We start from the raw sequence: 23,244 nt of genomic DNA, 5'->3' as shown, positions 1-23,244 counted from the left end.
TGGCAAGAAACCAAAGTTGTCGTTTCTGAAAGTTTGGGGTTGCGATGCTTATGTGAAAAAGCTTCATCCCGATAAGATCGAGCCCAAATCAGAGAAATGTGTCTTCATAGGATATCCAAAGGAAACTGTTGGATACACCTTCTATCACAGATCCGAAGGCAAGACTTTTGTTGCTAAATTCGGAAACTTTCTAGAGAAGGAGTTTCTCTCAAAAGAAGTGAGTGGGAGGAAAGTAGAACTTGATGAGGTAACTATACCTGCTCCCTTATTGGAAAGTATTACATCACAGAAACCGGTTTCTGTGACACCTACACCAATTAGTGAGGAAGGTAATGATGATGATCATGAAACTTCAGAACAAGATACTACTGAATCTCGTAGATCAACCAGAGTAAGATCCGCACCAGAGTGGTACGGTAATCCTATTCTGGAAGTCATGCTACTAGATCATGATGAACCTACGAACTATGGAGAAGCGATGGTGAGCCCAAATTCCGCAAAATGGCTTGAAGCCATGAAATCTGAGATGGGATCCATGTATGAGAACAAAGTGTGGACTTAGGTTGACTTGCCCAAAGATCGGCAAGCAATTGAGAATAAATGGATCTTCAAGAAGAAGACTGACGTTGACGGTAATGTTACTGTCTACAAAGCTCGACTTTTCACAAAAGGTTTTCGACAAGTTCAAGGGATTGACTACGTTGAGACCTTCTCACCCGTAGCGATGCTTAAGTCTGTCCGAATCATGTTAGCAATTGCCGCATTTTGTGATTATGAAATTTGGCAGATGGATGTCAAAACTGCATTCCTGAATGGATTTCTGGAAGAAGAGTTGTATATGATGCAGCAAGAAGGTTTTGTCGATCCAAAGGGAGCTAACAAAGTGTGCAAGCTCCAGCGATCCATTTATGGACTGGTGCAAGCCTCTCGGAGTTGGAATAAACGCTTTGATAATGTGATCAATGCATTTGGTTTTGTACAGACTTTTGGAGAAGCCTGTATTTACAAGAAAGTGAGTGGGAGCTCTGTAGCATTTCTGATATTATGTGTAGATGACATATTACTAATCAAAAATGATATAGAATTTCTGGATAGCATAAAGGGATACTTGAATAAGAGTTTTTCAATGAAAGACCTCGGTGAAGCTGCTTACATATTGGGCATTAAGATCTATAGAGATAGATCAAGACACTTAATTGGACTTTCACAAAGCACATACCTTGACAAAGTTTTCAAGAAGTTCAAAATGGATCAAGCAAAGAAAGGATTCTTGCAGGTGAAATTGAGTAAGACTCAATGCCCGACCACTGCAGAAGATAGAGAGAAAATGAAAGATGTTCCCTATGCTTCAGCCATAGGCTCTATCATGTATGCAATGCTGTGTACCAGACCTGATGTATGTCTTGCTATAAGTCTAGCAGGGAGGTACCAAAGTAATCCAGGAGTGGATCACTGGATAGCGGTCAAGAACATCCTGAAATACCTGAAAGGGACTAAGGATATGTTTCTCATATATGGAGGTGACAAAGAGGGTTACGTTGATGCAAGCTTTAACACTGATCCGGACGATTCTAAATCGCAAACCGGATACGTGTTTACATTAAACGGTGGAGTTGTCAGTTGGTGCAGTTCTAAACAAAGCGTTGTGGCGGGATCTACATGTGAAGCGGAGTACATAGCTGCTTCGGAAGCAGCAAATGAAGGAGTCTGGATGAAGGAGTTCATATCCGATCTAGGTGTCATACCTAGTGCATCGGGTCCAATGAAAATCTTTTGTGACAATACTGGTGCAATTGCCCTGGCAAAGGAATCCAGATTTCACAAGAGAACCAAGCACATCAAGAGACGCTTCAATTCGATCCGGGATCTAGTCCAGGTGGGAGACATAGAGATTTGCAAGATACATACGGATCTGAATGTTGCAGACCCGTTGACTAAGCCTCTTCCACGAGCAAAACATGATCAACACCAAAGCTCCATGGGTGTTAGAATCATTACTGTGTAATCTAGATTATTGACTCTAGTGCAAGTGGGAGACTGAAGGAAATATGCCCTAGAGGCACTAATAAAGTTATTATTTATTTCCTTATATCATGATAAAAGTTTATTATTCATGCTAGAATTGTATTATCCGGAAACATAATACTTGTGTGAATACATAGACAAACTAAACGTCACTAGTGTGCCTCTACTTGACTAGCTCGTTAATCAAAGATGGTTATGTTTCCTAACCATAGACATGTGTTGTCATTTGATTAACGGGATCACATCATTAGAAGAATGATGTGATTGACATGACCCATTCCATTAGCTTAGCACCCGATCGTTTAGTATGTTGCTATTGCTTTCTTCATGACTTATACATGTTCCTATGACTATGAGATTATGCAACTCCCGTTTACCAGAGGAACACTTTGTGTGCTACCAAACGTCACAATGTAACTGGGTGATTATAAAGGAGCTCTACAGGTGTCTCCAAAGGTACATGTTGGGTTGGCGTATTTCGAGATTAGGATTTGTCACTCCGATTGTCGGAGAGGTATCTCTGGGCCCTCTTGGTAATGCACATCACATAAGCCTTGCAAGCATTGCAACTAATGAGTTAGTTGCGAGATGATGTATTACGAAACGAGTAAAGAGACTTGCCGGTAACGATATCGAACTAGGTATTGAGATACCGACGATTGAATCTCGGGCAAGTAACATACCGATGACAAAGGGAACAAAGTATGTTGTTATGCGGTCTGACCGATAAAGATCTTCGTAGAATATGTGGGAACCAATATGAGCATCCAGGTTCCGCTATTGGTTATTGACCGGAGACATGTCTCGGTCATGTCTACATTGTTCTCGAACCCGTAGGGTCCGCACGCTTAACGTTACGATGACAGTTTCATTATGAGTTTATATATTTTGATGTACCGAAGTTTGTTCGGAGTCCCGGATATGATCACGGACATGACGAGGAGTCTTGAAATGGTCGAGACATAAAGATTGATATATTGGACAGCTATATTCGGACACTGGAAGTGTTCCGGGTGATTTCGGAGAAAACCGGAGTGCCAGGGTGGGCCCTAGTGGAGAGAGAGAGAGAGAGAGGGGCGGCCAGGGTGGGCCGCGCGCCACCTCCCCCTCTGGTCCGAATTGGACTAGGAGAGGGGGGGCGACGCCCCCCTTTCCTTCTGCCTCTCCCCTTTCCTTTCCCCCTCCTAGTAGGAGTAGGAAAGAGGGGAGTCCTACTCCTACTAGGAGGAGGACTCCTCCTCCTATGCGCGCCCAAGGGCCGGCCGGCCTCCCCCCTTTGCTCCTTTATACGGGGGCAAGGGGGCACCTCTAGACACACAAGTTGATCCTCGTGATCATTTTCTTAGCCATGTGCGGTGCTCCCTTCCACCATACTCCTCGATAATATTGTAGCAGTACTTAGGCGAAGCCCTGCGACGGTAGATCATCAAGATCATCACCACGCCGTCGTGCTGACGGAACTCTTCCCCGACACTTTGCTGGATCGGAGTCCGGGGATCGTCATCGAGCTGAACGTGTGCTAAAACTCGAAGGTGCCATAGTTTTGGTGCTTGATCGGTCGGGCCGTGAAGACGTATGACTACATCAACCGCGTTGTCATAACGCTTCCGCTGTCGATCTACGAGGGTACGTAGACAACACTCTCCCCTCTCGTTGCTATGCATCACCATGATCTTGCGTGTGCGTAGGAATTTTTTTGAAATTACTACATGCCCCAACAATCACTCCTTAGCCTTGGTATGATTTCTGGATCGATCACCTTCTAAGAGATTGCATTGAGGAATGCACATAGCTTCACAATGGCTATCGGACGTTTCCGGTAGAGACCCCTCAATGCAACGGAAGCAGTTGCGTCATAATCACGTGGCAGTCATGAGACTTTAGGTTCTGAAACTTTTTCTCTAGCATATTTATTATTCCCTTTATATTCGATGAGAAGCCAGTCGTGACCTTCATATCGAGCAGGCATTCAAAGAAGATTTCTTTCTCTTCTTTCGTAAGAGCGTAGCTGGCAGGACCTTTATACTGCTTCGGAGGCATGCTATCTTTTTTGTGCAAACGTTGTAGGTCCTCCCGTGTCTCGGGTGTATCTTTTGTGTTCCCATACACACCCAAGAAGCCTAGCAGGTTCACGCAAAGGTTCTTCGTCACGTGCATCACGTCGATTGAAGAGAGGACCTCTAGGTCTTTCCAGTAGGGTAGGTCCCAAAATATAGATTTCTTCTTCCACATGGGTGTGTGTCCCTCAGCGTCATTAGGAACAGCTAGTCCACCGGGACCCTTTCCAAATATTACGTGTAAATCATTGACCATAGCAAGTACGTGATCACCGGTACGCATGGCGGGCTTCTTCCGGTGATCTGTCTCGCCTTTGAAATGCTTGCCTTTCTTTAGACATTGATGGTTGGTCGGAAGAAATCGACGATGGCCCAGGTACACATTCTTCCTGCATTTGTCCAGGTATATACTTTCAGTGTCATCTAAACAGTGTGTGCATGCGTGGTATCCTTTGTTTGTCTGTCCTGAAAGGTTACTGAGAGCAGGCCAATCGTTGATGGTCACGAACAGCAACGCCTTTAGGTTAAATTCCTCCTGTATGTGCTCATCCCACGTACGTACACCATTTCCATTCCACAGCTGTAAAAGTTCTTCAACTAATGGCCTTAGGTACACATCAATGTCGTTGCCGGGTTGCTTAGGGCCTTGGATGAGAACTGGCATCATAATGAACTTCCGCTTCATGCACATCCAAGGAGGAAGGTTATACATACATAGAGTCACGGGCCAGGTGCTGTGATTGCTGCTCTGCTCCCCAAAAGGATTAATGCCATCCGTGCTTAAAGCAAACCATACGTTCCTTGGGTCCTTTGCAAACTCATCCCAGTACTTTCTCTCGACTTTTCTCCACTGCGACCCGTTAGCGGGTGCTCTCAACTTCCCGTCTTTCTTATGGTCCTCACTGTGCCATCGCATCAACTTGGCATGCTCTTCGTTTTTGAACAAACGTTTCAACCGTGGTATTATAGGAGCATACCACATCACCTTCGCAGGAACCCTCTTCCTGGGGGGGCTCGCCGTCAACATCACCAGGGGCATCTCGTCTGATCTTATACCGCAATGCACCGCATACCGGGCATGCGTTCAGATCCTTGTATGCACCGCGGTAGAGGATGCAGTCATTAGGGCATGCATGTATCTTCTCCACCTCCAATCCTAGAGGGCATACGACCTTCTTTGCTGCGTATGTACTGTCAGGCAATTCGTTATCCTTTGGAAGCTTCTTCTTCAATATTTTCAGTAGCTTCTCAAATCCTTTGTCAGCCACAGCATTCTCTGCCTTCCATTGCAGCAATTCCAGTACCGTACCGAGCTTTGTGTTGCCATCTTCGCAATTGGGGTACAACCCTTCTTTGTGATTCTCTAACATGCGATCGAACTTCAGCTTCTCCTTTTGACTTTCGCATTGCGTCCTTGCATCGACAATGACCCGGCGGAGATCGTCATCATTGGGCACATCATCTGGTTCCTCTTGATCTTTAGCAGCTTCACCTGTTGCAGCATCATTGGGCACATCGTCTGGTTCCTCTTGATCTTCACCAGCTCCCCCTGTTGCAGCATCACTGTATTCAGGGGGCACATACTTGTCATCGTACTCTTCTTCTTCGCCGTCTTCCATCATAACCCCTATTTCTTTGTGCCTCGTCCAAACATTATAGTGTGTCATGAAACCCTTGTAAAGCAGGTGGGAGTGAAGGATTTTCCGGTTAGAATAAGACCGCGTATTCCCACATTCAGTGCATGGACAACATATAAAACCATTCTGCTTGTTTGCCTCAGTCGCATCGAGAAACTCATGCACGCCCTTAATGTACTCGGAGGCGTGTCTGTCACCGTACATCCATTGACGGTTCATCTGCGTGCGTTATATATAATTAAGTGTCCAAATTAATAGAAGTTCATCATCACATTAAAACCAAAGTACATACATAGTTCTCATCTAACAACATATAGCTCTTCAGAGCATCTAATTAATTAAACCATACATTGAAACTATGTAAAACATTTCAATGTGAAAACAAATGCGATCATAATCGCAACCAAGGTAACAATTGATCCAACGGCATAATGATACCAAGCCTCGGTATGAATGGCATATTTTCTAATCTTTCTAATCTTCAAGCGCATTGCATCCATCTTGATCTTGTGATCATCGACGACATCCGCAACATGCAACTCCAATATCATCTTCTCCTCCTCAATTTTTATTATTTTTTCCTTCAACAAATCGTTTTATTCTTCAACTAAATTTAATCTCTCGACAATAGGATCGGCTGGAATTTCCGATTCACATACATCCTACATAAAAAAATCTATGTCACGTTGGTCGGCATAATTTTCATAAACAATAAATGAACCAATAGTTATAAACATAATATATATACCACATCCGAATCATAGACAGGACGAGGGACGACGGGGGCGGATACCAAAACCATCGCACTATATAAGATGCAATAATAAAAGTAAAAAAATAATACAAGTATCTATGTAAACATACAAGTAAGAATATTTTTTCCTTTCAGAAAGAAGATAAGAACAAGAGGCTCACCACGGTGGTGCCGGCGATGAGCTCGGCGTGGGTGATCGACGGCGGTGAAGACTGAAGAAAATATGCCCTAGAGGCAATAATAAAGTTATTATTTATTTCCTTACATCATGATAAAAGTTTATTATTCATGCTAGAATTGTATTAACCGGAAACATAATACATGTGTGAATACATAGACAAACAGAGTGTCACTAGTATGCCTCTACTTGACTAGCTCGTTAATCAAAGATGGTTATGTTTCCTAACCATGGACAAAGAGTTGTTATTTGATTAACGGGATCACATCATTAGTTGAATGATCTGATTGACATGACCCATTCCATTAGCTTAGCACCCGATCGTTTAGTATGTTGCTATTGCTTTCTTCATGACTTATACATGTTCCTATGACTAATGAGATTATGCAACTCCCGTTTGCCAGAGGAACACTTTGTGTGCTACCAAACGTCACAACGTAACTGGGTGATTATAAAGGAGCTCTACAGGTGTCTCCAAAGGTACATGTTGGGTTGGCGTATTCCGAGATTAGGATTTGTCACTCCGATTGTCGGAGAGGTATCTCTGGGCCCTCTCGGTAATGCACATCACTTAAGCCTTGCAAGCATTGCAACTAATGAGTTAGTTGTGGGATGATGTATTACAGAACGAGTAAAGAGACTTGCCGGTAACGAGATTGAACTAGGTATAGAATACCGACGATCGAATCTCGGGCAAGTAACATACCAATGACAAAGGGAACAGCGTATGTTGTTATGCGGTCTGACCGATAAAAGATCTTCGTAGAATATGTAGGAACCAATATGGGCATCCAGGTCCCGCTATTGATTATTGACCGGAGACGTGTCTCGGTCATGTCTAGATTGTTCTCGAACCCGTAGGGTCCGCACGCTTAAGGTTTCGATGACAGTTATATTATGAGTTTATGCATTTTGATGTACCGAAGTTTGTTCGGAGTCCCGGATGTGATCACGGACATGACGAGGAGTCTCGAAATGGTCGAGACATAAAGATTGATATATTGGACGGCTATATTCGGACACCGGAAGTGTTCCGGGTGATTTCGGAGAAAAACCGGAGAGCCGGAGGGTTACCGGAACCCCCCTGGGAGAAGTAATGGGCCATATGGGCCTTAGTGGAGAGAGAGGGGGGCAGCCAAAGGTGGGCCGCGCGCCTCCTCCCCCTGGTCTGAATTGGACTAGGAGAGGGGGGGCGGCGCCCCCTCTTTCCTTCTCCCTCCCCACTTCTTTCCCCCTCCTAGTAGGAGTCCTACTCCTACTAGGAGGAGGACTCCTCCTTGGCGCGCCATATGTGGCCGGCCGGCCTCCTCCCCTTGATCCTTTATATACGGGGGCAGGGGGCACCCCTAGACACACAAGTTGATCCACGTGATCTTATTCTTAGCCGTGTGCGGTGCCCCCTTCCACCATAATCCTCGATAATATTGTAGCGGTGCTTAGGCGAAGCCCTGTGACGGTAGAACATCAAGATCGTCACCACGCCGTCGTGCTGACGGAACTCTTCCCCGACACTTTGCTGGATCGGAGTCCGGGGATCGTCATCGAGCTGAACGTGTGCAAGAACTCGGAGGTGTCATAGTTTCGGTGCTTGATCGGTCGGGCCGTGAAGACGTACGACTACATCAACCAAGTTAACGCTTCCGTTGTCGATCTACAAAGGTACATAGATCACACTCTCCCCTCTTGTTGCTATGCATCATCATGATCTTGCGTGTGCGTAGGAATTTTTTTGAAATTACTACGTTCCCCAACAAAGACGGGGACGGGGCATGACGGGCCGCTAAACCTAGACAAATATTGAGGAAAATGGAGCTTGGAGGTCGAGCTTGGAGAGGAGAAAGCTTAAGTAGTGTGGCTCGGGCATTTCATCGAACACCTTGTGTGCATAGGAGATGAGCTAGAGCACCACCAAGCCCTCTCCCCCTCGGCCAGAAAAAACAGAGCAATGTGCTCTGCTCTTACGCGAGGGGGTTTATATAGGCACCTCATTTGTCCCGGTTGGTGGCATGAACCGGGACTAAAGGGGAGCCTTTGGTCCCGGTTCAAGCCACCAACCGGGACCAATGGTGGTGGGCCAGGAGCGAGGCCCATTGGTCCCGGTTCGTCCCACCAACCAGGACCAAAAGGTCCAGACAAACCGGGACCAATGGCCCACATGGCCCGGCCGGCCCCTGGGCTCACGAATCGGGTCCAATGCCACCATTGGTCCCGGTTCTGGACTGAACCGGGACTAATGGGCTGACCCGACCTGGACCTTTGCCCCCTTTTCTACTAGTGTTTTTCTGTTCTCTTAAGAATGGTTTTAGATAGAGAGCTGTGCCCATGTTGTCTGCCAAGATTTTTTTTAAGCTCTATAGAATTTGATCTGCAAGCTTTTGATCCTAAGTGTTACCTCCTTATAAAGCTATTTCTTGTTTGTAAGATGAATATTGTCTATGTCAAGACTCAAGGGAAGCAAGGGTGGATAGGAATGTCAGTTGTTAAATCTGTAACCAGTTAGTTCTTCAATCAAGGTAGTCACTTGAATCGGGTATTTTGTGAATTATAATTAAAGGTAGACAATTTCTTACAAATATAACATATACCTCTTTGAATCTTGATCTTGTTTCATATATAGCTTACACATAGCATGTCATGTATGAATTTATTATCAGTTCTTTCCACACGGATTGTGTAACGTTTGGATGTAAGAGTAGAAGGAATACGATTAAATAGGTTATGTGCATTCTTTACAAAACTCTTTCCCTTATGTTACATGTTTTAGTTATATGCAATCATCCACCATATCTGTATCACTCGACTGCAAGCTTTCATTTGTTTGATGCTACTCAATTGGATTATTTCTATGTTTTCTTGAAACATGGTGTGTAAGCTTTTGATTGACCTATAGCAGTTAGCTTGCCTTCTTTCTATTTGATCAATTTTGCTAGAAAAATGGGCACCAAATTTTCTGATGAACTTTCTGTATAAATTTTACATGAAACTACAAGATGGGCAATTAGCCTCGGTCGGCTTTTCATATGGTATAGTTCAAAATTCAATTTAACATGACTCTTCTAATACTTTGTTGAAATCAAACTAGGAAGTAGGGTCAGGTTGATTATTGTTTTCTATGTCATGTTATATTGCTGCAATCACTAATTCTGAAGATTCAGTTGTCCTTGTGCCCACTTAACATTGTCAGCTAGATCCTTTGTTCATTACAATTCAGGTTGTTATATTTTTTCGCCTACCACGCCCATTATGTTGCCGAGTGATGTTGAATCAATAGTTGAGTAAATCATAATTTTCCGATTGGTGATCCCATTGTAAATCCAATATAACTTTTTGAATTTTAAAATGCCCAAATTGCCAGGATGGTCAGGGGGTATTACAAGGGGCAAAAGAGATATATGGAAGGAGAGAGTACATAGCAAGGCACAGGGCACAGAGGACGCAAAGTGTCACATATGGCCAGCCGGGCGAAAACAGTCGACCCAAGCAAGGCCCTCGTGGTGGCAGTCAGCATGTTTAATCATATATATTCTTTTTTTCCTAATTACCTAAACACAGTGGCTGCATAGTGGTTCCACTTGCTAACAATGATGAGGTGCATTGGAGATTGCCCTAAGACACACATATATATTGCTGAATTTAGCAAAGTTGTCTCTAGCCAACTCTTTTAACTTCTGCAATAGCCAATATACATGGCATGTTGTTCTCCAGACAATAGAATATAGATGGCCTAGAAGGGTTTTATGAGCATAGATGGCTTAAAAGGGTTCTATGAGCAAGGATTTTCTTTGGGCGGATACGTGCATTGCATGTGCAAGTTTACTAGTTAACAACATTGTGCAAAATACACCAGAAACACACAAGTGTTACGACATGACCCAATAAAAACATTGTATACCAAGACACCTACTTTGCTCATTGCTTGGGAGGGCATAGCGTGAACCATTGTACATAAGGGTTTTTACTTTGCTCAGTGATCATCAGGCACGTAGGCACGCCATCACATGCTTGTAACTGCTGGCAGGCTAGGCTCAACATAGGAACACTGCCGTCCCCTTCGATGTATATAAAAAGATGTCGCGTGAAAAATAAGTCATAAAACTCTAACGCAAAATATTTTGAAGTGCATGAGGATGAATTAAGTTTCCAATACAATTAGAGTATCACATTAGGAAATCATTTGCTCTCAAGTGTTTGCTTTCTCTGACAAATAATTAGTTGTAATCCATTGACGCTTTTTGAGCAATTAGACATGATTTGCGCATGTTCTTTGTAATTTTACAAAATAATCACCTCCATGACAAAATTGGTGGTAACAATGAAAATAAGAAATAATGGGTATTACATTATATACTCTGCTGTAAAATAATGCAAGACATTTTAGATTACTACTTTACTGATCTAAAACGTCTTATATTACTTAACAGATGGAGTATATGTTTAGACGAACAGAATTGATCGTGTGCATCAATGTGCCCCTCATTTTCACAAGTTGGTGCTAATATTTGTCATATATAAAGTAGAACTGATCTACTGGGCTCTAAGTTTGCATATTGAATCAACTTAAATGAAGAAGAAACTTATCTAGATGCAATCCAGGCTCTCCATAGTAAGTAAACTGCAGCTTGATTACAATACATATTGTAGCTTACCAAATTCCTTTTCAAGCTGCAGCTTATTTGCATTCTCATAATTTTTTGACAAAGGGAAGCAAACTCGAAAAATTTCAGCACAACACCTGTTTTCCAAATGCATCTTTACATGTTGCTATTCCGATCGTAGCCCCCTGCTACATGGGCTTATTTTTGGCCCCATCAACCACATGGCTCCGTTTTTTTCTACCGGAGTAGCATCCATCAGACAGTTTGCCTCTTTGGGGCCCAAGTGGGATTAGATTGAACGAACGGCAAGAAACGTCCAGCGCATGTGATCCGACGGCCAGAAATGTGGAACGCAGACAGTTCCCAAGGCAGCAGACCGTCCATTGTCGATTCGACTCCGTCGTTTCAGTAATTGAATCACGGTTACAAGAGGCCAGTAATGGCAATCGATGTGTTCAGGTCAGTTACATTGTCGGTTCACGCTCCTCCTTTAATCTCGCGTCCATATAATGTCCACTGTCTACCCTCTTCGCTCCTGCTTCTACAAAACCTTAAACGACAGCCATGGTTGACACTCAGGTCACTTGTCTTCCCTCTTCTGCCGATGGTCCCTCCACCATTCCCCCCAATTCTGCATTACAGATTATATTTCTATTGATATTGTTCTTTGTGCTCTCAAATAAACGCAGGTTCTCTAGCTTGATCAATTAGACCTCAGTTCCAATTGGTTGGCTGATTCAGCTGCATTGCAAGGTGAGTCACTGCTTTCACCTTCAATGATTTCTTGGCTGAGATTAATATGCTTAAACACAACATCTTCAAATTGCTCATAGTTCTAATTGTTACAGTGTGAGATTATTTACTCGGGTCTAATATTCTTTCACACAGTCCAGAGTTGACTTAGAGTAACCACCATCTATTCAGCTTTTCTATTCTAAATGAACGACGTGAGGACGGTGCATATCAGAGTCATCTATTTGAAGGTATTTCTTTCATCACAGATCAATTCTTGTTTGTCCTATAATTTTCAAGTCCCCTCTGTATTTGGGCATGCCTCACTTTGTAGGAATGCAAATGTGAAGGTATGATACTTTTCTTAGTTCTCATTTGGTGCATGTATTTTGATTGATTGTAGCGAGTGATTTTCAAAATTGAATTATTCATCAGAACTAAATTATAAGCCCAGCGTTCAAAATGAGGGAACAGAAAAACCATAGAGCAAAGCACCTGTTAATGGTATTTATGTTGGTAAATTTGTACAACCTCATTTCCCCTTTGTTCATGTTCGTTGTAATCCACAGGCCTCATCTATGGTGCTGGAGCCTGATTCAGGTGGATTGATTCGGGGAATTGCAATGGCTGTCGAACCAGGTTAGTACGTATCCACAGCAATAGCTCATCTTCCTACTTCAAGATCTCTCGGTGCGTGCATGCAATTACTTAGTTAAATTTGATCTATCATTTATGTGTGGTTCACACCATGCTATTGCCGGATCCTCAACTTTGGTTGCTATCTGTGGTTCACTGATACTGTGTAAATCACAAGGAAATTACACTGTGATTCTTGTGCAACTCACTGTAAGTCGCAGCAGTTACAACGTATTTTTCAGTGCATTTTTTGTTTTTTGTTAGGTTGGTTTGTCTTTGTTGGGTAACATCATTTTTCTATATAGTTTTGGGGTTTGTCAAAGTTAGATGATAGCACTCTCTTAGTGTGAAAACTGCAAACCTACAGATTTACAGCGTAATTCAACTGCACATTTACACTGTCATTCCACCGTAAAACTGTAAATGTACTACTATAAATTACAAATAAGGCTTGACAAAATTACACTAATTTACAGTGGTACTCTACAGTTCTTTTACAGTGGCAATCTGCAGTTCTTGTTGTGCTAATATGCAGCAGTTTTTTCATAATTTGAAAGCGTACTCATGTAATCACAGTGCCATTTTTGTTCTACATTTTTGTTGTGCTCTACTTTGTTTTCATGTACCACTGTTTTGTTGTTTTGGAAGTGGGTCATGAGTGCAATCGGTTTGGCCATTGTAATATTTTCACTGTATTTTTTGGAAGTCCAGTAATGCCACTCTAATATTTACACAGTATCAGTGTAAGTTCTGCGTAAATACACTGTAATCACAGATTATCTATAAGTGTAATTTACAAACAGTACGTATGTAAAATACACTATAATTTTAGAAGTTTCAGTGCTAATTTTAACTTTGAATTGTATGTATCTAGACTGTAACTCTCAAGATATCATTGTTAGTACACTGTAATGACAGTGTAATTATCACTTCAATTTTTCTCCCAAATGACGGTGTAAGTTCAAGTTCTGGCCATAATGTCGCAAGACCCGATGTATAAACTCGGAGCAAATTTGTGCTGGAACTCAAAACATAAAAAAGAGTGATTCATGTTACCAGCCAAAGACGCGCGCATGTATCAATTTTCTTCATTTGTTCAACTAAATTCACTCAAGATATATTTGCCAGATGTATAACTCGATATACCACTACCAGAGCAGCAGAGCTTGTCACACTACGTATGGGGTAGGCACGAGCACCAGCGGCGTCTTGCGGTGGAAGGTCAGCCTACCGGCCTCCTCCATGCTCACCTTCTCGGCCAACGTCCCCTTCGGCAGCTCCCACTCAAAGCCATACAACATGTTGGCCAACGTGAACTCCACGTTCGCCACCCCCATGACCAGTGCGGGGCAGATTCGCCGGCCGGCGCCGAACGGCATCAGTTCCAAGTGAGCGCCACGGAAGTCCACCTTGTCGTGCCTCCCGCCGGCCTCGAACCTCTCCGGCTTGAACTCCTCCGCGTCCTGCCCCCAGCTCGCGGGGTCCCTCCCGATGGCCCACGCGTTCACGAGCACCCGCGACCCCGCTGGCACGTTGTAGCCGCCGATCTCCACCCTCCGAAGCGTCTCCCGCGGCAGAAGCAGCGTAATCGGTGGGTGCAGCCGCAGGGTCTCTTTGACGACCATCTTCAGGTAGGTCAGCTTCGGCAGGTCGTCCGATTGCACCCGCTGCTCGTTGCCGGCGACCACGGCCCTGATCTCCTCCTGCGCTTTCTTCAGCACCTGCGGCTTCCGGATCAGCTCCGACATCGCCCACAGGATCGTCACAGAGCTCGTGTCGATGCCGCCGATGAACGCGTCCAGGAGGACAGCCTTGACGTGGTCCCTCGTGAAGCCGTGCTCCTCGCAGATTCTGACGAGGGCATCCACCAGGTCGCCGCCGCCGCTCTCCGGCCTGGGGCGCGTGGGGTCTCGATGCTGCTCCAGCACTTCCTCGAAGAAGCCGTCGAGGTCTCTGAAGATCCTCTCCCGGCGCGCGATGATGCCGGCGAGCCGGTCGAGGAAGCGGCCGGCGGTGTTGGGGAAGAAGTCCTCGGCGGAGAAGCTGGCCGACATGTCCACGGCCTCCTGTAGCACGTGCTGGAACCGCTCGTACTTGCCCGCGAACGCCTCCGCGCCGTACACACTCCCGTACGCCACCGTGGCGATCACGCCATCGGCGACACGGAACACGTGCTCGTCCAACGACACCGGCCCCGCAGCGTCGCCCAGGGCGGCCATGAGCCTGTCCACCTGCTCCCGCCGTGCGGCCCAGGAGGCTTCGACACCGCGCGCGCCGAGGAGCTCCGCGGCGAAGAGTCCGCGCATGTCGCGCCAGTAGGCGCCGTATGGCGAGAAGGAGACGCTCTTGCGCCCGTAGGAGAGCCGCGCGGGTCCCGGCGACGCGGGGCGGCTGCAACAGTCGGCGTCATGGGCCTTCATGACGTCGCGCGCCGCAGCCGCGGACGAGACCACCACCATCGTCATCGCGCCGAGGCGGAGTAGCATGACGGGGCCGTGCCGCCCGGCCAGGTCGCGCAGGTTGCGATGCGGTAGAGGGCCCAGTTGGTGCAGGTTGCCGAGCACCGGCACCCGCTTCGGGCCCGGCGGCAGCTTCAGCCGCCCTTCCTCAGTGCTGCGGTTCGTCACCAGCAGGTACGAGATGACGGGGATGAGGATGCCGGCTAGGAGGAGGAGGGGTAGTGAGATATCCATCGTCTCGGCTGGAGGTTCAGCTAGCTCGCTCACCGACGAGGTGCTGCTGCTCGTCGACGGTCGTCGGGGGTTTATAAAGTGACTGGCAAGGACCTTATGATTGGAAGCCATTGATTGGAAGAAAGAATGACGAGGGGCCCACATCCCCCTGAAAATTGGGAGGAGGGTGGAGATTAGGAAGCTAATTGGTTTGATGTCAAAAATTGACAGTGTCAAATTTTGGCAACTATTAAATGTTGGTTAGAGATTCGTTTCATATTAATTTTCGTTGTCAACCACACAAACAATTTGGGGTAGAGATTAGGATGCTAATTGGTTTGATGCCAAAAATTGGCATGCCAAATTTTGGCAACTGTTAAATGTTGGCTAGAGATTGGTTGCATACCCATTTTCGTTGTCAATCACACAATAGGTTGGGGGCGGAGATTAGGAGGCTAATTAGTTTGATGCCAAAAATTGGCAAGCCAAATTTTGGCAACTGTTAAATGTTGGCAAGAGAATGGTTGCATACCAATTTTCGTTGCCAATCACACAGAAAGTTAGAGATGAAGATTAGGAGGGTAATAGGTTTGATGCCAAAAAATGGCATGCCAAATTTTTGGCAACTGTTAAATGTTGACTAGAGATTGGTTGCATACCCATTTTTGTTGCCAATCACACAACTGGTTGGGGGCAGAGATTAGGAGGCTAGTTGGTTTGATGCCAAAAATTGACATGCCAAATTTTGGCAACTGTTAAATGTTGGCAAGAGAATGGTTGCATACCAATTTTTGTTGTCAATCACACAAAAACTTAGGGGTGAAGATTAGGAGGCTAATTAGTTTGATGCTCAAAATTAGCATGCCAAATTTTGGCAAGTGTTAAATGTTTAGAGATTGGTTGCATAACAATTTTCGTTGCCAATCACACAAAAGGTTGGGGGAGGGGGAGGGGGTGGAGATTAGGAGTCTAATTGGTTTGATGCCAAAAATTCAGGGGGGGGGGATTAGGAGGCTAATTGGTTTAATGCCAAAAATTCAGGGAGGTGATGAGGACGATGAAGCAGCGTGTCGCTGACTCGGCGGGCCGATTCCCATTCACGCCAAAATCAGTTTCCCCAGCGCCCCCTAGCGCGCCGGGTTTGGCCTGGGGCCGCCGGCGCCAGTTTCGGCCCAAACCGACGAAAAACGGGCTCCTGAGGACGTGACTGGGCCTTTTTTGGCCGCCGGCGCTAAAAATGGCCTGGGGCCTGTTGGGGGCGCAGCTGGAGATGCTCTTATGTCCATGCTATACATTGGATCATGTACTATTTGAAACATATGAAAAGACAGAAACAAAAGAACTTATGGAAAGAAATTGGTGTTGCCTCACATCAGAGAATATTCTTTTTTTGTTACCCGAAACTGTAGAACGAGTCTGATAAGTGCCACACGTGTGGCACGAACACATGGCAACCGTAAAATAGGGGGATGGAGTATCCCTCCTAGGGGATTTGTGAAGCTGAATGTTGATGCCGCTTTCGATCATGATCTCCTTCAAGGTACAGTTGGTGTGGTCCTGAAAGATGATAAGGGAAGGTTCATCGTTAGAGGAAACTGGTGGATTGAATGGTGTGATAATGTATTAACAGCTGAAGTTCTGGCTCTTAAATTTGGTTTATTCCTAGCATAGAAGGTGGGCTGCAATCGCCTTGTTGGAAACTCAGAAAACATGGAAGTGATCGACATAATGAAGAATGGAGGACACTCGGCGGGAGCGGCAGCTGCAGTTTTTTATGCTTGTTACTTTTTGGCTTGTGATTTTCCTAGAGTTAAATTTGAACACTGTTTTAGAGAAGCAAATAGAGTGGCCCATGAAATAGCTAGATTAGCAAAAATTTCAGCCACTAGGGATTGGTTTGAGGAGCCGATGAAGGATATTGTACCTCTTCTTATGGACGATGTAAAAATTATTTCTAACTAATAAAGTTGAATTTTTATTTAAAAAAAACAAATGGCAACTCCAAATATTTTTTATGGCAAGTTTAGTGACTTGAGGACGACAATTTTGTTTTCAGAAGGCAAGTTTCTGGGTTTTTTTGGATGGCAACTTTTAATAGTAAATAAAACGCCAGGATCGGATTAGTTCGTGCCACACGTATGACGATTATCATTTGGGTACAACAATCATTCTACGGTAAATTTTTATCAAACTAAAGAATAAAGTTAAAATAGTACAAAAACAAAAGAACAGAAAAAACAAGAAATGCATGCAAGCTCTAGGGATTAGGAATTTAGATATTATAGCATTCAGATTCAAACATTCTTGGCAGAAAGTAGATCTAAGTGCATTTTCGTAGAAAGCAGAGCTATAGAAACAAACATTATTTAGAGGTACGATGCACCACGCATAGAAACAAACATTTTCTTATGCATTATTTAGAGCTACAGTAACAGCCAATGGGCGGTCTGATGCACCGCCCATGATAACTTCAAGTCTCTTTCAAAGAACACAAACTCAGCTTCCCCTGATTATTCCTCAGCACCAATAAGGCGCGCCTTGTACCTGGGTAGGACAGTGTGAAAATAAGCTTGTGGCAATAAAAAATGTTAATCAGCAAGTTTATAATAGGTTACCTTGGTGTAGCTGAGGTACAACCACATTTTTTATTGCTGCAAACAAATGCACTTCCAGCTTGAAATGCCTTCCTATGGCATATTTGGCAAGAGAGGAATCACCAATGTTCTGAGGCCAGTCTCATTATTGTGACCGTGCTCATCATATTATTCCCCTACAAAATTAACATAATCAATGAAATTGACATTTGTTGGTTGGGTATTCGATAGTTATTCTGAAAGTAGGACATGTGTAAATAACTCCCAAGAAAATGTTTAGAGGTACGATGTATCTGGAATTCATTAGGATTCATGGTAATCAGGAAATCGACCTTCAGAATAACATTATTTAGAGGTACGATGTATCTGGAATTCATTAGGATTCATGGTAACCAGGAAATCGACCTTGACGGTGCCAGCCCTTTCATTACTAATTGTTGGATTGTACCGATCATCACGTGCTGCCATGACTGTCAGACATGGTAGGCATTTGTTTACCTAGTCTGCATTCAGCATAATGAACATAAAGGTAAGTATATTACAACAGTTAACTGATATGTGTTACAATTTGTAATGTTAGTTACTTTTTTTACCTGGCACAATAATTTATCTTCTCAGGTATATCTGGATTGATATAAATCTTAGCAGCATCGCTGCAACTTATTGTGAACAGCCTACATTTTTTATAACCATGTGGCTTCTTTCTTAATTGAAAAGGTGTAAATAAATACTTTGAAACATCGACCATACCTAGGTAACTTTTCATAAAATTTTCAATCAAAAGAACTGGAATTAGTTGCGTCGGACCAAGGTTGTATAGATTATCAGCCTGGAAGGAAGTTGCATGTTCTCTCCACAGTGCAACTTCCATAGTGTTTCCACTAAACATAGCATCATGGATTAAATATCATAAAATCAACAGATAAGTTTAATGTATCATGATCTATATGAAATAGCTTACTCAATATCTGTGAACAGCAAGTTCCTTTCATCTGATTCTTGTGCTCTAGCAGGTAATCGTACCTTCAGTATATCTGAAATTCCAGATACTATTCCAATAACATCTGTATATGTAAACATGGTGATGAAGATGGATCAGGGCTAATCCAGATGGTAAGCAAGACTAAAAAGAGAGCCAGCCACAAGTTCAGGTAGGACTGCGTTTAAATTAGACACAGGATAATTATTCCCTTTGTTGTTTTCAACATTGATTCAACAAACATGTGGTAAGTCACAGATATAATAAGTTTGACCCACTTTACCAGCTACAGATGGACTGCTAATGACAATAATCAAATCATGCAAATGTCAATAATAACACCTACAAAAAAATGTCAATAGAAATGAGTGGTCATGATATGTGTTTCGTACATAGTTCATACCAGGACAAAATTACATTGGAGTATGCAGCGAGAAGTGGCTTGATCGACTCTTCAAAAGAGCAACAAAATCTGGCTGCAAAAATGACCTGTGGTTATGCATAATTCAGAAGGAAGGGGAGAAAGCAAAGGGTGGCGATTCAGGAGCTTCCTTGTAACCTGTATCTGGTGAAGAGGAAGAACAAGGAGACGACCACCACGAGTGCTTGGGTGATCATACGGGCATGAGGAGGAGGTGCTTTACGGCCTCTTTGCTGCCCGGGTCTGATCGTCGAAGAGGCAAAAGCCAACCAACAGGCGGGGCACTTGGATTGGAGCAATGTGTGGGCAAGGACGACCAGGTTCAGATCGGAAGAGTTCCGAACGGCTAGATGTGGCTGGCGACATGGAGGCACTGGGGGTCGGGGCCATGATGGGAAGGGCTATGGCGGAAGGTGAAGTGTGAGTGAGGGGGGCGTCGAGAAGGGACGGGGCGGCAGAGGGAAGAAGGAGCACGTACTGCTGGCGGTGGCAGAGGGAGATGGAGGCGGAGAACTTGCTGGTGGGAGAGGGGCGGCGTCAGTAGACCACGTCGAGATCGGAGCGGCTCTCGAAAAGAAGGCGGCGGTGGACCGGGGCATCTGGGAAAGGGCAGCGTGGCCAGGGGATTCGTCCCGTCGGTCGGCGGCGCGCTGATGGACGCGGGCGCTCCTAGCGCGCGTTGCCGCGCCCGTCTATTTTGATGGCAAATATTAAAAATCTCTACTCCTAATGGACGAATTGGTTGAATAGTCCCCCCACTTTCAACCGGTTTATTTTCAACCGGTTTATTTTCAACCGGTTTTTTCCATCAAATGACCCCCACCCCCACGCCCACCCACCGAAACGCGCCCAGCGAACCGGGGAGAGATCCGTTGATCTCTACTCCTAATGGACGAATTGGTTGAATAGTCCCCCCACTTTCAACCGGTTTATTTTCAAATGGTTTTTTCCATCAAATGACCCCCACCCCCACGCCCACCCACCGAAACGCGCCCAGCGAACCGGGGAGAGATCCATTGATTTGGCTAAGGTAGGAAAGAATCTATTATTTGTTTGCTAAAGCAAATTGCATTAATGGAAGAGATCCGTTGATTTGGCTAAGGTAGGAAAGAATCTATTCTTTGTTTCCTAAAGAAAAATTGCATTAATGAGAGAGATCCGTTGATTTGGCTAAGGTAGGAAAGAATCTATTATTTGTTTGCTAAAGAAAATTGCATTAATGAAAGAGATCCGTTGATTTGGCTAAGGTAGGAAAGAATCTATTATTTGTTTGCTAAAGAAAATTGCATTAATGAGAGAGATTTGTTGATTTGGCTAAGGTAGGCGGTTTTTGCGATTCTTGGCGGCTCAGTGTGAGGTGGGGCGAGGTACAAAAAAATATCATGGAAGGTGAGACGGAAAAAAACCTGGAAGGTGGGAGTTGTCCCTGGTTAACCTACGAAATTTCATAGATTTTTTTAGGACGAAAAAAACCAGTGGAGGTGGGACGAAAATTGGCCGGCGGAGACTACCACCTCCCACTACTGACTTTTTTTCGTCCGGTTTTATTTCATCCCACCTCCCACTACTGACTTTTTTCTTAATTAATAACTCCACCCTCCTGCTGGGTTTTTTCTAATCTAATTCAATCTATTGATCCTTCCTTAGTCACAATGCACTTACATGTAGCCCCGACAAATCGGTTTCCATATGAAATAAAACACAATCATCAATCAATCCTTGGTTCTCTTTTATAGGACTTGTTGCCATACATGAACCATACGATAACTTCCATATACAAAATAAAGGGAAACACAATCAGGTTTCCTTCCTTTCCAAAGTTCTAGCCACCGACCCCCTCCTCAGACCGCGTTCTTTTTCCCATGCCACCATCGACAATCTGCTCTCCCATTTCCTCGTCCTCCCCACGTTGTGAGTTCCAACGCACAACTACACAAACACCAGTGACATAGAAACCACCGCCTCCTCCTCCGCGCCACCGCCTACTCTATTTTTCCCCTCTGTGTGGCGACCTGAATGGAAGGCGGTGGATCTGGGATGCGCCTGGTTCCACAAGACGTCAGGCGTAAGGAAGGATGGAAAACCACCGGCTGGATGGCCAAGGGTGGCCCATTGAAGGTTTGAAACCTCCTATGGCGTAATTTTGTGCAACCTGCATGAAGATTGTAGGAGCTATCCATGTGGTCGTTCCATCGGCAACAAGTACGTATTGGATAGCACATAATTTGAAATTCTTGACGGAGTTGACTGACCATGACTTTGACTCTCACAATGTTGCATGTTCTTCGGAGTTGACTGGTGGCGTTTTTAGGTTATTACTACCATGAAGATGAGAGGAACATCGAGAAAAATCCTTTCCCTAAAAAATGGATGGGAGGAATATCTTGGTCTATGATTTCATGATGAATAGGACCCTGAGAAAGCAGTGGATGATGCCCCGTTGATTCTCTTTGAATTCGGCTACTGTGGAAATGTGTATAGTCAGGCTTGGAGTGAGCGCTCCATGCATGTGTGTCAGTGGCACTCAGAGATTGGTTGTGACGCTCTTGTGAGGGTGTGTGGGAGTGGTGTGCTCGAGACACGCCAATCTCGCGAGCAGGTGCGGAGATGAGTTGCACAAGAGAAACATTGGTGGGATGAACCCAAACCTTTATTTTTTTTCTAATATGAATTATCCTTCCTTCTTAGAAAAACATGTTTTGAGTAAAGTTATCTTTACTATAGACATATATTGACAATTAATCAAGTATCAACATCATTGCATGCTTATTGCATGGAATGTGTGTCCCAATGTTGACAGAAGGTATAAAAAGATTGTCTTGGAATTATTATTTTTTTGGGAAGATATTGCCCCGAATTCTCATTTCTCATCAGAAATTTAGTATCCATTTTCGTTGATCTTATTTGCAACATGTACAAGTCAGTAATAATCTAAGGGGGTGCCCTACCGGAGAAGATTATGATAGTTGGACAAGAAACTTGGTACTGTCGTGCAAGGTAGAGGTAGGAGAAATAGGAGATAAAAGCATGCATGGTGGGAGAAGGAAGTCGAGTGTCGCGTGGTAGCTCAGACATGGAGTGTGGAAGAAAGACAATGACGAGATGTATGTACCTACTAGATCATGACCATGAGATATCATCCCATAAAAATGGCCTTTGACTCTCATGTCACATTAATTTTCTCTTTGTATATATATATTTGTTAGTCCGTGGCAACGCACGGACACTTAGCTAGTTGAACTTGGTGTGTGGATACATTTATTTTGAACTTAAATTGACTTTAAGTGGAACTAGCAAAAATGCCCGTGCGTTGCAACGAGAGGAACAAAAGAACTCATGCATTGCAATGGAGCATAAATAATCTACTCCCTCCTTCCATCTATATAGGGCCTAATGCGTTTTTCAAGACTACGTTTGACTATTGACAAGATTAATAGTATATGACATGCATAATGTGAAAATTATATCATTGAAAGCTCCTTTTACATACGAATTTGACGATGTGCTTTCTGTAACTTGCATGTCATATATTATTGCTCTAACATTTGGTTAAACTTATCCTCAAAAAATGTATTAGGCCCTATATAGATGGAAGGAGGGAGTAGTTTTTATGGATACAACACATGTGCCAGCACTATATGCCTACTGCAGGAGGTTGGCATGATTCAGCCAAGCAAGAGACTTTGATTCATTATGTTTCTTCTCCTCATTTGCGCGTGGTCGGAGGGCATGTAAGGAGAACATTAGTGAGGATGAACAATTACATTTGAGCAATCGGACGACTCGGAGGGTGGCCCGTTGGTGGCATGTATCAACAAAACCACCTTCATCTGTCAGACTCCTGAAATCTCAGAAAATAGATGGAGAGATGGACAAAGAAATGGAAGAAGATAGATAGTGTATAGATAGGATTTTCATCATATTTCATCCTATGAATTAAGCAATCAAAATCAAAAAAGTTGCT

At 44.2% G+C, this 23,244-nt stretch overlaps 1 protein-coding gene across 1 annotated transcript; it reads right to left on the bottom strand.

Annotated features, from left to right (window-relative positions):
* Positions 1 to 13,745: 13,745 nt before the first annotated feature.
* On the bottom strand, positions 13,746 to 15,326 carry LOC123108289 (4-hydroxyphenylacetaldehyde oxime monooxygenase-like). The gene has a single exon (XM_044530111.1). It carries the CDS (start codon positions 15,305 to 15,307, stop codon positions 13,784 to 13,786), a length of 1,524 nt encoding a protein of 507 aa, XP_044386046.1. The 5' UTR covers positions 15,308 to 15,326; the 3' UTR covers positions 13,746 to 13,783.
* Positions 15,327 to 23,244: the final 7,918 nt, after the last annotated feature.

This window comes from Triticum aestivum, chromosome 5A (genome assembly GCF_018294505.1).
Source record: "Triticum aestivum cultivar Chinese Spring chromosome 5A, IWGSC CS RefSeq v2.1, whole genome shotgun sequence".
NCBI classification, from domain to species: Eukaryota; Viridiplantae; Streptophyta; class Magnoliopsida; order Poales; family Poaceae; genus Triticum; species Triticum aestivum.
This window is presented reverse-complemented; position numbering and strand designations above follow the sequence as displayed.

Bases quoted from the DNA above. Each gene is read 5' to 3' on its own strand.
- LOC123108289 (XM_044530111.1), bottom strand. From the start codon at position 15,307: ATGGATATCTCACTACCCCTCCTCCTCCTAGCCGGCATCCTCATCCCC.